At 36.7% G+C, this 15161-nt stretch overlaps 1 protein-coding gene across 1 annotated transcript in view; it reads right to left on the bottom strand.

The window, feature by feature from the left end:
• Positions 1 to 15161, bottom strand: part of DNAH12 (dynein axonemal heavy chain 12) — a 106215-nt gene that overhangs the window by 24488 nt on the left and 66566 nt on the right. Inside the window, exons 45-55 of the mRNA XM_058171890.1 lie at positions 12342 to 12475; positions 9991 to 10153; positions 9529 to 9609; positions 8765 to 8941; positions 8411 to 8542; positions 7498 to 7587; positions 6401 to 6541; positions 5186 to 5427; positions 4569 to 4716; positions 4045 to 4190; positions 2875 to 3089 (exon numbers count right to left, since the gene is read on the bottom strand). Of these exons, the coding sequence (XP_058027873.1) occupies positions 2875 to 3089; positions 4045 to 4190; positions 4569 to 4716; positions 5186 to 5427; positions 6401 to 6541; positions 7498 to 7587; positions 8411 to 8542; positions 8765 to 8941; positions 9529 to 9609; positions 9991 to 10153; positions 12342 to 12475 (1669 nt within the window). The remainder of the gene's footprint in view (positions 1 to 2874; positions 3090 to 4044; positions 4191 to 4568; positions 4717 to 5185; positions 5428 to 6400; positions 6542 to 7497; positions 7588 to 8410; positions 8543 to 8764; positions 8942 to 9528; positions 9610 to 9990; positions 10154 to 12341; positions 12476 to 15161) is intronic.

Raw genomic sequence — 15161 nt, 5'->3', positions numbered from 1 at the left:
ATACAATATATAAGTATATATATAAGTATGAGTATCTAATAACTAAATTAATTGGATATAATGAAAGGAAACAATAGGACAGGAACGGTAGGCACTCTTGTGCTCTTATGCAGGCCCCTTGTAGACTCTTAGGAATGGGGTGAGGTCAATAGTAGACAGTTTTTGGTTGAAGATTTGGGGATTTTGGGAAGAGACCACAGAGTCAGGTAGTGTATTCCAGGCATTAACAACTCTGGTACTGAAGTCATATTTTCTGCAATCAAGATTGGAGCGGTTAACATTAAACTTAAATCTATTGTGTGCTCGTGTATTGTTGCAATTAAAGCTGAAGAGTCTTTGACAGGAAGAACATTGTAATAGATGATTCTATGAGTTAAACTCAAGTCATGTCGAAGACGGCGTAGTTCTAAATTTTCTAAACCCAGGATTTTAAGTCTGGTGGCATAAGGTATTTTGTTGTATTCAGAGGAATGGAGAACTCTTCTTGTAAAATATTTCTGGACACGTTCAATTGTATTGATGTCAGAAATGTGGTATGGGTTCCAGACAGTCGAGCTGTATTCAAGAATTGGTCTAGTATATATTTTAATGTTTATGCTGTGGTTAGTAGAGTAGTGTTTTTGAAGAAGCAGCTACGCAAGATTAGGTTTACAACTCTTAAAGCTTTTTTTGCGATGTAGTTGCAGTGGGTTTGGCACTTAGATCATTTGATATGAAAACTCCAAGGTCTTTAACAGGGTGGGGGTCATCTGTAAGGCAATGTCCATCAAGCTTGGACTTAGTGTTTGGGTTCTTTTTTCCAATGTGTAAGACTGAACATTTGCTGGTAGAGATTTGGAGTTGCCAAGTTTTAGACCATTCAGATACAAAGTCAAGGTCTTTTTGAAGGGTAGCTGTATTATTGGGGATGTTAAATAGTTTGACATCGTCAGCAAAGAGAACACAATTACTTGTAATTTGATCACAGAGATCATTAATGTATAATATGAAGAGTGTTGGTCCAAGAACGCTGCCTTGGGGAATGCCACTTTTGATAGGAACAGGATTTGATATAGCATTGCCAATTTTGACCACTTGTTCTCTGTTTGACAGGAAAGTTGTTATCCAATTGTGGAGGGGTCCTGAGATGCTGTAGGATTTTAGCTTTTGGAGAAGTTTATCATGTACTACTGAGTCGAAAGCTTTACAGAAGTCTATGTAGATTGCATCTATTGCTTTGCCCTTATCAAGATTTGTAGTCCATATGTTTTTGCAGTGAAGAAGTTGTAAATTACATGATAATTTTTTTCTAAAACCAAACTGTTTATTAGAGAGTAGGTTGTTTGTTTCTAGGTGGAGGGTAATGGATTGGTTGATATATAGCCTTTAACTGGCAGGAAGTTCAGCATATGGTAGTTAAAGAGATTATAACTTTATTCACGTTCAATGATAGCTTGGGATACTCTTGGATTCATGTAACACTGGTTCCATTTCTCTCCTGCACAACTAGTTTTAAAATAGCATTTTAAAACAAAACAAAACAAAATAAAAGAATAGTATTTAAGTCCTAGGGTTGCTAATAGAGATGCCCATGGAGATCCCAAATGTAGATAGATCAGTGCTTGCTCAGGTCAGCAAAATGTTACAAACTGAAAGTTAACAATACATATTGTGTCTTTTTTTCTTGTCCCCCTTATTTTATTTCTTAGGCCTGCAAAACCCAAACTGTGGGCCATAGGTCATAGGGCATCATAGTGCATAGTTTGAGGACTGATAGAAGCCCTGTGAATCAGGAAAATTTGGGAACCTCTGCATCAGGCTTATTATTTGCAACACTTACCCTGATATGTCTTTGTTTTTACATTTTGGCTAAATATTTCATCTTCTGCTTCTGTGATAATCTTGCACCTCATGACAGTACCACTTCCATTCAGTTAATACTTGGAACATTTTTGCCGTGTCTTACCTCCATCCAAATAAAATAAATCTTTGTACTTCTTTAGATTTATCTTACTAACACTATTGGTCCCTTCCTGGATTTAATCTAAGTTTATAAATTGCCTTCTACTCACACCATGGGAATATCTTTTCTGTAATCCCTGTGTGTTCAAATTTCAAAGGGTAAATGTTGGGGACCATTAAAGGTAAGAATTAGATTTATCAGAGATGTCTATTAATGTTGCTTTAACTCCAACTTCTTTTTTTTATTCACCCCTCATAAAACCCACATTACTGCCTTTTGAATAATGTTGAAACATAGAATAGAAACCCAATAGTTTCATCTCTTTAGCTAGCATGCATACAATTTCTTTGAAAGCTTATGCCTACATACAGGGGAGAAAATGATCTTAAACTATTCTGAACTTCTCTGATTGAATTTACACTGCTCTTCTCCCCATACTTTCATATCTTTTAGCACAGGCTTTTCTGTAACCTGATACAAAAGCTGAATAAATTGAAGAAACAATAAAAGCTGAACAATAAAAGGGAGAGAGGAATTCTATAGAAGTGAGAATAAATATACCTGCCAAAGTCCTACTTTTAATGGACATTCTATTTTTTTTTACAAGGAAACAAATAGTCTGCTTTTACTTTCCAACACTCTTTGCTTGAATGTTGGAAAAGCAAAAATAGACAGAATATTAATCAATATTATACATGCAACATGGCTCTTACTAAAATAATAGAAGGATAAGGTTATTGGATTTAAATCTGCAACGCATGCAAATTTGGATATAAAATAACGGTACTGAAAAACTGCATTACCTTCAGTGGTTACTAGGCAGCAGTATTTGAGGAATAAAAAGAAACACATTAAACAATGTAACGGACTATTCAAAAATAGTAAATATTTCATTTCAATATTTCTTGTATTGCCTTTATTATTTCTTGTACCTTGTTTAAAAGTTTGCCTAAGTAGCAAAGGTTCCAAGGAAGGATCTATATCTTCTCCAACATTTTCAAGCAGAAGAGGAGTACCAAACTGAATGCAATTTTCTAGAGTTCTCATGTAGTCTGAATCAGTAAATTTTATGACGCTCAGTCTGTTCTCTTTCTCAGAATGTTTTATCCATTTATTTGCTTGACCTTGGGGATCAATCATTAATGGCCTACAAAATAGCATCAAACCTATTAGCATAAATTATTTATTTTATGCATAAAATTATTAATAATTTCCATAATTTCAGTTTAACAATTCAAAAAATGATTTTAGTATTGGTTTTTAAAAAGTTTAATAATAAACATTTGTCAGAGGAGATGACTTTGAAAATTAATAGAAAGGTGCCAACAATCCATGAATTTCACAAAATATCACTGATATCATTGAATCAGTAATCAAAGATTATATTTTATCCATTATTTATACTTAAATAATTATTTAAGTATTTATATATAAATAATATTAAATAGTATAGTATACTTTCATTATAGTTAAAAAAATTACTTAATACTACAGATTTATTACCTCAGGCAGCTATATTTGGGGGGTATATAAATATACCTTCAAATCAGTCTTGACTCCTGGCAACTGCTTGAATGAGTGCCTCTGCAGTTTTCGAAAGTGGCTTTCGATTGCCTTCAATTCAAAGAGAATGACTGGTCCAAAGTTACCTAGCTGGCTTCATGCCTAAGAGAAGACTAGAACTTGTCTCCTGATTTTCATCTAGTGCCTTAACCGTGACACCAAACTAGCTCTCATTTATCATTTTCCTTCCATCCTTCCGAGGTGGGTAAAATGACCCAAATTGTTAGGGATAATATGCTGACTCTATAAACCACTTAGAGAGGGCTGTAAAGCACTGTAAAGCAGTTTGTAAGTCTAAGTGCTATTGCTATTTTACATCCAAGAAAATGCTCTCTATCCTGAAGGAGCAGTTAAAATTGTATGTATATAGGCATGTGTTTGCATATAACTATCTCTCTCTCTCTCCTTCAATTGCCTTAAGGACAATTTGGTGGGTATAAAATAATTAACAATCAACAATACATATAGAAAAGAGAAAAAAATATAACCAGATTTAAAACTATCAATAGGAATGCTTCAATAGCATGTTAGTTACCTACCAACGTCTAGAATTGTCAACAATCACACCATTATCTATGGAAAACTGATCTGTTGGAAGACCTGCAATATTCCAGGCTCTAATTTTTATTGGATCGCCAAGGGTCTTACTTAGAGAGAAGTTTTCAGAACATGGAATATTTTTCACCTGTAGGCACAGATAAAGCTTGTATTGACATTCATTATTATTAAACATGTGTACATAATTAAAATAGGTCATGTTAATCTAATCTCATTTTTGAGTAAGAGCCAAGAGAAATTAAATAGGAAAGGTTAATAGGCAATACCAGGAAAATTTCTTATACTTAAAGCAAGATTTAGAAAAGCATTTAACTTTTAGACTCTTCTATATTATTTTAAATGCAGATTTAGCTATTGTTTCCATTATGATGTACAATATTAAAATCATAATGCATGTTAAAATTATTTCATTATGCTAATAACAAAATATATAAGATCTATTTTGACAGAGTCATTATTAGAAGACTATGTGTGTTCTGGAAATAAAGCAATAAACTAATACTACCTTGCAGAGTTTGCTCCACTCTTTAGTACATTCTTGTCGAAATCCAGCAGTAAAAGCACCAAGGTAAGCTATCACCCCTGCTGATATCAGAACATCTCCTGTCAAATTATCGTAAGTGTTCTGGAGGTCATCTGCAGCATGAGACCATCTATGGGAGAAAAGGTGAGCAGATTAGCCAAAGTGACATATTAAATAGTTCATGAGGTTTATTTTTATTTCCTGTTATATCAGAGTTGTTAAAATTAATTATGTGTATGAGAAAGAGCTATCAGGAAAAGGACGTTATATTTATTTCCTTTGCAGAAGGAATGTTATTGTTTTATATGTAAACCACTGAGATTTTATATGTAAACAATAAATAATACAACTAGAGCTCAAAATAAACCTTTCATTATTGTAAGACATAAAAATAGCCCCATATAGCAGCAAAGAATCAATTTAAAACAATTTGTCAATAACTTGTAATGTTATCATTTTTTAGGTTGTAAAAAAGTAAAAAAAGTAGTAAATAGTATGCAAACTCTTTAATACTGTTTACACTTAAATATCACTGAAAAGTGTGTATTTTCTTCTTTATAATGGTTTTGGTAAAATGAGTACATAGTATTTTCTCTGACCTTGATTTTTCTCCACCAAGTCCTCCAATCAGCTTTTCTGCTCTTTCCAGCTTTTTAGCGCACAGGTCCACTTGGAACTCTAGGCGAGCTTTTTCTTCAGTTTTCTCAAGAAAAGTTTCTTGCAATGCTTCCAAACGATCCTCAACAGCTTTAAGTTCGGCTCTCTTCTGATTTAATAATGCCATAGTATGTGCTAATGACTGCTGGGCTTCTGCTAAGCGGGCTTTCTTAGGAGCAACCACCTATTTAATAAATTTAATATAATTTTTTTTAATTTGAATTTATATCCTGCCCTTCTCTGAAGACTCAGGGCGGCTTACATTGTGTTAAGCAATAGTCTTCATCCATTTGTATATTATATACAAAGTCAACTTTTATTGCCCCCAACAATCTGGGTCCTCATTTTACCTACCTTATAAAGGATGGAAGGCTGAGTCAACCTTGGGCCTGGTGGGATTTGAACCTATAATAATTGCAGGCAGCTGTGTTAATAACAGACTACTTAGTCTGTTGAGCCACCAGAGGCTTGTTATATTCTATAATGATTATGATTTTAAAAACCATAAAAGATATTTTAAAATGATTAAATATGACAGGGGGTTGGACTAGAAGACCTCCAAGCTCCTTTCCGGCTCTATTCTGATTAATATAAAGTACTTCATTCTAGATCAGGGGTATCAAACTTGTGGCTCATGGGCCAGATGCATCACCTGCTGGCCACACCCATGCCCAGTTTAGTGAAGGGGGAAAAAGTCACGATACATCACGTGACACCATGACAACACGAGTTTGACACCCCTGTTCTAGATCTTTTCTTATTTGCAATGTAGAACTATTTTTTAACACTGTATGATCTACTCTTCGGATAGATTGCTGCAGAAGACTATTCTCTTGTATGAGAAATGTAAATCTTGTAAATCTCATGGTAAGAAATTACCATGAGATTTCTTACTGCTGATTCGTACACACAAATTTTTCCAGGGATCTTCACTTTATTGTAGTGTTACCGGACTATGACTAAAATGATTGGCAGAATTATAAACTAGATGCTTATACTATATCTCTTATGCTAAATTAATGTAATAATTATAGTGTGATATACTGAACTTCCATATTCAAAAGCAGTATATATCCAAAATTTGTGTTTGCGCTGCAAGTGCATCCCAAAAGAATCTGACTAGGAGCAATCATATTAAGAAAAAATCGTAATAATACCTTTGCTACACGGTCATAAACCTCCATTGCCATAATCCATTTACATAACCCTTCTGCTGCAGAAGATGCTTTAGCCACTTTGGGAGGATCAAATTCAGGATTAGTTAGATATTCTGAACGAATCTTCTGCATCACTGATACCTATATGAAACATACATTACATACATCTGAAATACAGGATTCAGCAGTAATAATTCTTTAAATGATTTGGCTATTATTAGACATGCATTACTGAGTAGCTTTTATAATCAAGCTGTAATTTGCTCCCCCTGTTGGTGATCGCTATCTTACCCTGGGCATGTTTATGACAGAGATTGATGGTTTGTTCAGCTGACAGGAAAACATTTAGAGATCACTCTCAGTGTGGGAAGGCGCTTGGACTGGGGCTTTAAGGAGATGGCAAGTTCTGACAAATACCAGATGATTCTGATTTGGCATAAGATATTTTGCACAGATATGTTCAATCAACTTCTAGGCAGTGATTTTGCCCTATTCTGAAATAGTGCTAAACCCATCCTCAAAAGAAGCCTAATAATCTGCTAATATTAACTAATATCAACAGATCAGTTCAGAAAGATCCAGCCTCATTTTCTCCCCCAACAATAATGTATGTTGGAAACAATGCCCAAGAATTGAATTGAATGGAAGGGCAGAGGCCAACATCAGTCTAAAGTGGCTAATAGATTCTGGGCTAATTCATCCCTCTGAATCATCTGTCCATACTAGAGACTAAAATGGTCAGTGAAGAATCACTGCAGCCACAGAAATTTTTTTATAGCTTGCTGCCTGTTTAAATGAGAACACATTACTTAAATGGTAGAACACATAGCAATGACTTTAAGGTGTCTCAGATATGAACCAGGCATGAAAACAAGGCATGATCATGAACACGCGGCAGGAAAAAAAAGTGGCTGGGCTTCTTTATGTCCTAGCGAGAGGGAAATAAGAAAGGGCTTACAATTATTATTCTCACATGTGTGATATGTGAATATCTTCCATTAAAGAGATGCTGGCTTTTAAAGGCTAGACAAGAGATAAGAGTCTATTTGCTATAACTGAATCACAATTGATTATTTTTTAAATATACAAAGACTTACTGGAATGTTATCTTTGTCATATTCTCTCAGATCTTTAAGGAAATTCATTTCACCTAAAAGTTTTTTGCTAGGTCCCCAATAGTCTAAAATCTAAAAAAAAGTTAAAGAATTATGTTAAATGATTTTTTTAAAAGGTAATGAGAAAGTGAGAAAATGCAGAGGGTTTTTTAATGAATGTATAATTTGAAGGATATCCAATAAGAGGATGCAGAAAAGAATTTGCATGGAATAAAATAACTATCATTGACTATATATAGCAAGGACTGTGAATTTGCACTTCAGGCTCAAAGACAAAAAACTTCCGTAGGGTTCACATGGATACACAGCTAACACCTGTTGGCAATTCCTTAAAGCAATTCCTTAAAGCAAACATAACTTTCTCAGGGTCCTGTGGCAGCTGTGTGTGTCAAGGAACCAACAGAGCTGCTTTAAGGATTGCTGAGAAACGCTATGTAAGAGGCCCTTTATCTTTAAATCCAAAGCTCTACACAAACCTATTAGCATATGAAATAAAGTGGTAGTTTGTTTCTAATAGTGGTGTAAAAATAAGATGATAAAGGAAAAATCCACATTTTAGTGAAAAACAGGGAACCAATAAAATTGAATTAAAAAATTGAAAAATCTAATAGTCTGTTATATAAATTAACTCCACTTCCACATTCCTAGCGGTTATTTCTATCAAGACAAATATTTTACTAACAATGTATTATGGAACAAATAATCCAATTTACTGTTTCTCTTCACTTTCTTATTTCATGATGAAAATTCAGAGAATTTTCGTGGAGATGAAGTATTGATGAAGCAACTTTACCATGCCTACAGTTTTAAATTATTAAACTCTATATATATGTTTCCTGTTAATTAAAGTGGGTTTTGCCACTAGAAGCATTTTGCTTTTCTTCAATTACTTTACCTTCCCTCCAATTCCAGAAGGATCAGCAATTTTTTCTGGTTTTATATCCTTCATGACACAAATGGCAGCCATAACCAGTTTAACTCCAGAAGGTGGATTCTTCATTGATTTTACAATTGTAATATCTGCAGGCTGAAATATTATATATTGTCAATTTGTAGTTTCCAAAATGTCACGTATTTAAATAAATCTGCTCCCTGTTCTTATTTGGAGAAGATTAAGGACTAAACTTTAATCTTCTGGATAGAATAAGTGATGGAATGCTCCTTCAATCAAACAAGGAGCAAGAGAATGCTATTCCAACCAAGTCTCTATTTAGGTTTCTTTCATAAGCTCTTACTGTCTTTAACTTGCCTTCAGGGTGTCAAGTGCAGCCAATGCTGCCTCTAGTGCTGGAATTGCTTCCGCAAGGTCACTCTCACATTCGTTTTTCAGTGCCTGAGCTTCCGTGGCCTTTTCTGTAGCAAGCTCCTCATCTACTTTTACAGTTTTGCTTTTTGCTTCAACCTCAGCAGATTCCTTCTCAATGATCTAGAAAGTAAAGGTAAAATAATCAACAAATAACTATCATGGGACAGGTGCACAATCCATTAGATTCATGCATACACTTACTAAGACAAAATAACAGTTTTGAACATCTGAGTTTATAGTTGGAGCAGTGGTGGTATTCAGCTGGTTCTATCCGGTTTGGATGAACCAGTAGTGGCAGTGTGGGAGGCTCCGCCCACTCACCCAGATGACATCACATCCTGTTTTTTATGCTCTGCGCATGCGCGGAAGGTCCTGCGCATGCCCGGAGGTGGCGTGTATGCTCACATTTGTGAACCAGTAGTAAAGGTAAGTGAATACCACCCCTGATTTGGAGCCATATAAAAAGTATTTTTAAAAAGTTAAACTCTGCATAAAATTAATGATTGCCACTAGAATTATTGTTTATGACTTCTTCTATTGATGTTTTTGAAATCATGCTTCTGTCAAATATATGAATATTTATGTCAACTGTCCTACTCAGTCATTTAGCAAAGAAAGACTCCTCGCCATTTGTTTTTGCCAAGAGTATACTTTACTGAAGCTTAGGTGGTTACAGAAATAGCTTAAGATGAATGTTGTAAATTTACCTTCATCATGGCTGCATTATCCACTTTTGCTTGCTCCAATTTAGGTTGCAAATCAACAAGTTCTTTCTTCATTTCACCAACCTGAAACCAATAGTAGTTATGCATGAATAGTTTAATATTCACAAAATAGAAAAAAGAAATAAAATATTTATTATGTACTATTGGGATTACAATCTAAACTCATTAATTTTGGAGAAGCCCCTCTGAACTAATGATATTTATTTATGGGTAGACATGCTAGAAATTTCTAGCCTGCCCTACAAATCAAATCATATAGAAATGTGGTAATATTTCTTGAAATAAATGCAAGTATTTATGGTTATAAGAACTTGTTATTCAAAAACAAAACAAATAGCACTAGACACAATCCAATTAAAACAAAAGAAAAAGCTAAAATAGTTGAGTTTTGAATTTACAAAGCTATTTTCACAAGACAAATATGTACTTTTATTGTTGATTCACCTGAGATTCAGCAAAAGCTAATTTGTCTAATCCATTAGTATATCTTTTTTTTGCCTTCATGATAGTATCACGATTCTGTGACAAAAGAAGTTGGAAGGAACCAATAAGTTCAAGGTAGGAAGTAGGTGTAACATAGTTATGTCGTCCCAATTGGTTCAAAAATCTGCATCAGTAAAAAATAATGAATTAATTATAAAAAGGATTCAAAGAAAAACCTCTATTTTGTTTGATAATAAATATATATATTCTTGTTCCTTTTCCTCTATGTATGTAGCAGAATAAGCAAGACATTTAAGTAAAGAAATTATAATGGGCTATTGTAATAAAACTAGTGACCCCTAAAGCAGGGGTCCCCAACTTTTCGGACCTCAGGGACCACTAAATTCATAATTTTAAATCCCATGGACCACTAATATGATCTGCCTAATAAGCAGCTGGGTGGGTGTGGCTAGGTGGTAATGTGACTGGGTGGGCGTGGCCAACTCAATGTCACTCACATCGAGGGGTGCCTCTACTCACCCCTCTCCTGCCAGCCACTCCTCGCCTGCCCACCCAGACTCCTTAGGGCCCCAACAAGAAGCAGTTGTTGGAGCTAAGCAGCCACCATGAGAAAGAGTTGGCCAAACAGCTGGCTCAGTTCAAATTGGATCTGACCTAGAAGGAGGCTCAACAGAAGCACCTCACTGAGGACTAGGAGCATAGGCTTTCCAAGCAGACAGAAGACCTGCGGGAATGCAAGGCAGGTGCTGGAGGCTCAGTGGGCTGAGATGGTCAGCCAGTTCCAGACCATGAGGCAGTCCCACTGGAACAAGGCCCTCTGGCTCTTTGCTACCAGTGGCACTTCACTCCAGCCTTCGGCCAAAGCCCTGCACCAGGAGGCTGAAGCAGACCCCAAGTCAGAATTTCTGCCCCCCTCCGACCCACATAAAAAGACCCTGAAGGAGGAGACTCTCTGCAGCAACACAAATGTTCATTGCTTGTATCTGGCCAGGGGCCATAGTTTAAGGACCCCTGATTTAGTGCAATATTTTAAAAAATGCAAATAATTTTTCTGCAAACCAACAAAATTTTCTTGGGGACCACCAGTGGTCCACGGACCACCAGTTGGTAACCGCTGCCCTAAAGCATTTGATAAATTGACTCAAAGGCTTGAACATGTGTAATTCAGTTTTTCCTTCTCATATAATCCCATTTATATAATGGAATAATATGGGTAAAAGCAGACTATGCCTTTATATTTCCTTCAAAGTGCATTATAAAAGTAGAACAGCCTCTTGATAGTTTCAGATTTGCTGGCTAGAGCCAAATATCAAAAACAGACATTCCTCTTAGTTAGTCAATATCCTCAAAGAGGCTCACTTTCATTTATCCCCCACATTCTGAAAATTTGAAAGAAGAAGTAATAAAAGAACAACAATCCAAGAAGAGATTCTGATGTTCTTGCTTTAACCATCCTCTCTGCAGTGAAAGCGTGCCAAAGCCAGAGCTTATTTAAGAAGTTAATAAATAAACAGTATGTAATCTAAGCTAATTATATTGATTTCATTTGGAATTTTGCAAAGGGGATTGTTGCCTTCTTTTACACACACATACCATATCACAAGATTTCTCTTTCCCTATATTCCCTTTTATATTGTGAAATTAATCTTCACTCATTTTCTAAGGGAACTTTTCAATCACACCTTCCCAATGTGCAATGCTTCTTGCATTTGCTTCTAGCATTTCTGTGCTGGGACATGGTTTGTTAAATTCTATGGTTCTAGGCTTTAAGCAAGAAGATGCGAAACATTTCCTTCCTATTTTCCTATAGCAGAGGTGAATGGAAAAGTTCTGGATAGAAGAGTCAAGGGCTTCCCAGCTGGAAAAGTAAGATATCCAATGGTAGCCTATTGTAAATTATCTTTTACTGGACACTCTTAAAAGAACTTCCTGTGGAGGCCAGGGAAATTTCAAATGATCCCTCCTCCCAACTTGTAGTAGTTCAGTCCTAATGAAGTGACTTCTCCATATTGTGAAAACATTTAGACATATACAGTGTGTAAATAATGTGTGTGTGTGTGTGTGTATGCGCGCATGTGTATGAGGAATGCCATTCATGAATTTTTCTTATTCATAATAGCTATGTGTGGAGATAAGTTTATTTATTGCAACATTTATTTTGATTAAGTGTTGTACATACCGTACAATAAGATAATTCAAAGCAGGTAGAAAATGACATTATAGCTTTATTTCTGAGAATATGTTTTAATCTATTTATTAAATATTAGGGTTTTTTAGCAATATTGTTTTATATGCTGGATTTTTTTCTTTTGCATTTATTTTAGGAGCATAAATCTAAATAGAAAGCTAACCTTTCAGAAAGTGATAACACAGATGTATGGAAATATTTACAGATGGGAACAACTTCTGTACGTTCATTTTCTGTGAGCTCAAGCTTTTCCAAGAATTTAACAGCTACACGTTCAAGAGCATCTTCAGGCCATGGCTGTAAGCATAAGCATATAAAGTTTTCTTACAACATGTCTTCTTATACAAATAGTTCTCAACTTACAACAGTTCATTTAGTGGCTGTTCAAAGTTATAATGGCACTTTCATACTTACAACCTTTGTAGCATCCCCATGATCATGTGATCAAAATTCACATGTTTGGCAACTGGTTCATACTTATGACTGTTGCTGTGTCCCAAAGTCATGTGATCACCTTTTGCAAACTTCTAACAAGCAAAGTCAATGGGGAAGCTAGAGTCACTTAACAACCAGGTTACTAACTTATCAACTGGAGTGATTCACTTAAAACTGTGGCAAGAAAGGTTTTAAAGTGAAACAAAACTTATTTAAAAAATGTCTCACTTTACAACAGAAATTTTGGACTCAATTAGTCAAGGACTACTTGTACATTGTATTTTCTACTCAATTCCACTAACAGTTCATCATGAAATTTGTTAATTGCAGATGAGCAAAGAAATAGGAAAAAGATTCACATTACTTCATTTCACAGGTATTCCTTTTCCTTGCATTTCACATAAGATCTTAATCAATATAATGACAATCTAGACAAATGGTGGGGGGGAAACCATTTAATTTTTTTTTTAGTTAGATGAATTTTCTTCTTACATATTCATTTTATTTATTTTACTACATATGTATTTCTTTGTATTATTTATTAACAATCAACCTCAGGCACCACAAGCACTACATCCACGAGTTTTTTGGATCCCATAAAATATTTCCATACTGATACCATTATGTTAAGTTCTCTAGCCATAGTTGTAGTAGTAAGTAGATCAGAGTGGGATCCCCCAATCCCATATTCTACATAGAATATCATGAATAACAGTAAATGAAAGAGAAGTGATGAATCCTTTCTATTCACTAATAGACAAGGTAAAACAATAATGTATTGTTTTACAACGCACTATACATCACTATACACAACAAAATTGGTCAAGCAAGAACCATTCCCCACTATAATCAATTGTCCAATATCATATTGGAGTAAAGAATATATTTTAATGACACTGAGATGTTTTAAGTGTTTTTTTAAAAAACTGTAGTATACAAGCATCTAATTGAACATTCAAACATTCATTACCAATTGAAAATTCGATGTTGGATTATTCTCTGTAAAACAGAAACTTTTTGACATTCATTCAAAATCTAAGAAAAAGATTATCAACATCAAAGAGAGTGAAAAGCAAGTTTTTATGGGTAAGAATCAGTGGCGGGTTCCTACCGATTCTGTTCCGTTCTACCGAATAGGTAGTATTTATTTATTTATTTATTTATTGATCAAATTTATATACCGCCCTATCTCCCAAAGGACTCAGGGCGGTGTGTAACTTTAGGGACTAGTTCTCCGAACCGGTAGTAAGGGCAGCCAGGCCACGCCCCTGAACTGGTTCCCCGGTCGCCGCTTGCTTGCCCACCCGATGCGTCCATTGAACGGTAAGCTGACCAGAGCTGGGAAGCAGCTGGCTGGCAACGAAGCCTCTCAGCTGCCTGGCCACAGAGCACCAAAAAATCCTTCAGCCGGTGAGAAGAAAGCTACACATGCGCAAAGATGGTGGCAGCGACCGGAGATCTTTTTGGTGCCCTGCTACAGTGGCTGAGTGGAAAAGAAGCCTCTCAGCTTCCAAGTTCAGCAGCAGGCTTTTCTCTGCGCCCAAGAAAGATCAAAAGCCATGGCACAGCCTTTAAGGACACAGTCGGCATAGCCACCTTGATGAGGTAAAAGAAAATGAACAACTGAAGGAAAAAGCTGAAGCTGCTGGTATTGCAGCTGCCCCCCCTCCCTGCAGCTTGGAGTTCTAAGCGGAAGAGGTCCTTGGCTGTTGCAAAGAACTGGCAGCTTTGCAAAGCTGCTCTCAAAGAGAATGAAGCAGGCGTGGTGCACCCGGAGCTGCCACTTTTTTGCAACAGTTGAGGATGGGAGAGTTCGCTCAGGAGTGACACTGGCGAGGAAGGCGGCCGGGTCCTCCCCATAGCCTGAGCTCTCTGGGATGGGTAAACAAGTGTGGGAAGGTGAAGGGGAGTGGGCTTAGCTCCCCATGTGTTGCACCCCCCTCCCAGCCTTCGCCTGCACCTCCAAGCCACCAGTGTGTCCCATTGGACTGGGACAGCCCGGTAAACTGGGTGCTCAAAAATGGTGTGGAGGTTCCCCGCAGTTCCTCAGTTTGTCTGGGCTGCAGCTGAGCCCTCTGCCCTGAGCCGGTGGACGGAGGCACCTCTCCCCAGCCAGATCTTTCCAGATTTGACTTGGAGGAAAGCGCAGCTCATGGCTGCTACATTTCGCTGTGCTGGACAAGCGAAGAGGAAGAAACAGCCAGTGGAGAACACAGAGCTGCTCCAGTCCATGTGTTCTCCAGGTCAGTGGCTGTTTCTCTCCTTCGTTACTCTTTATGGGAAAGCGTTTGGCACAGCACAGCAAAATTTAGCAGCCATGAGCCGTGCTTTCCCCTAAGCGCTGTGGGCAGCAGAGGGAAGCAGGAACTTTTCTCTGCACAGAGAAGCTTTTGGCTTCTTGGCTGAGCTTTTTGGCTGAGACTTGGAGGAAAGCACGGCTCATGGCTATTAAATTTCGCTGTGCTGCACCGAACACTTTCCCATAAAGAGTAACGAAGGAGAGAAACAGCCACTGACCTGGAGAACACGTGGACTGGAGCAGCTCTGT

This window comes from Ahaetulla prasina, chromosome 2 (assembly GCF_028640845.1).
Source record: "Ahaetulla prasina isolate Xishuangbanna chromosome 2, ASM2864084v1, whole genome shotgun sequence".
Classification (NCBI taxonomy): Eukaryota; Metazoa; Chordata; class Lepidosauria; order Squamata; family Colubridae; genus Ahaetulla; species Ahaetulla prasina.
This window is presented reverse-complemented; position numbering and strand designations above follow the sequence as displayed.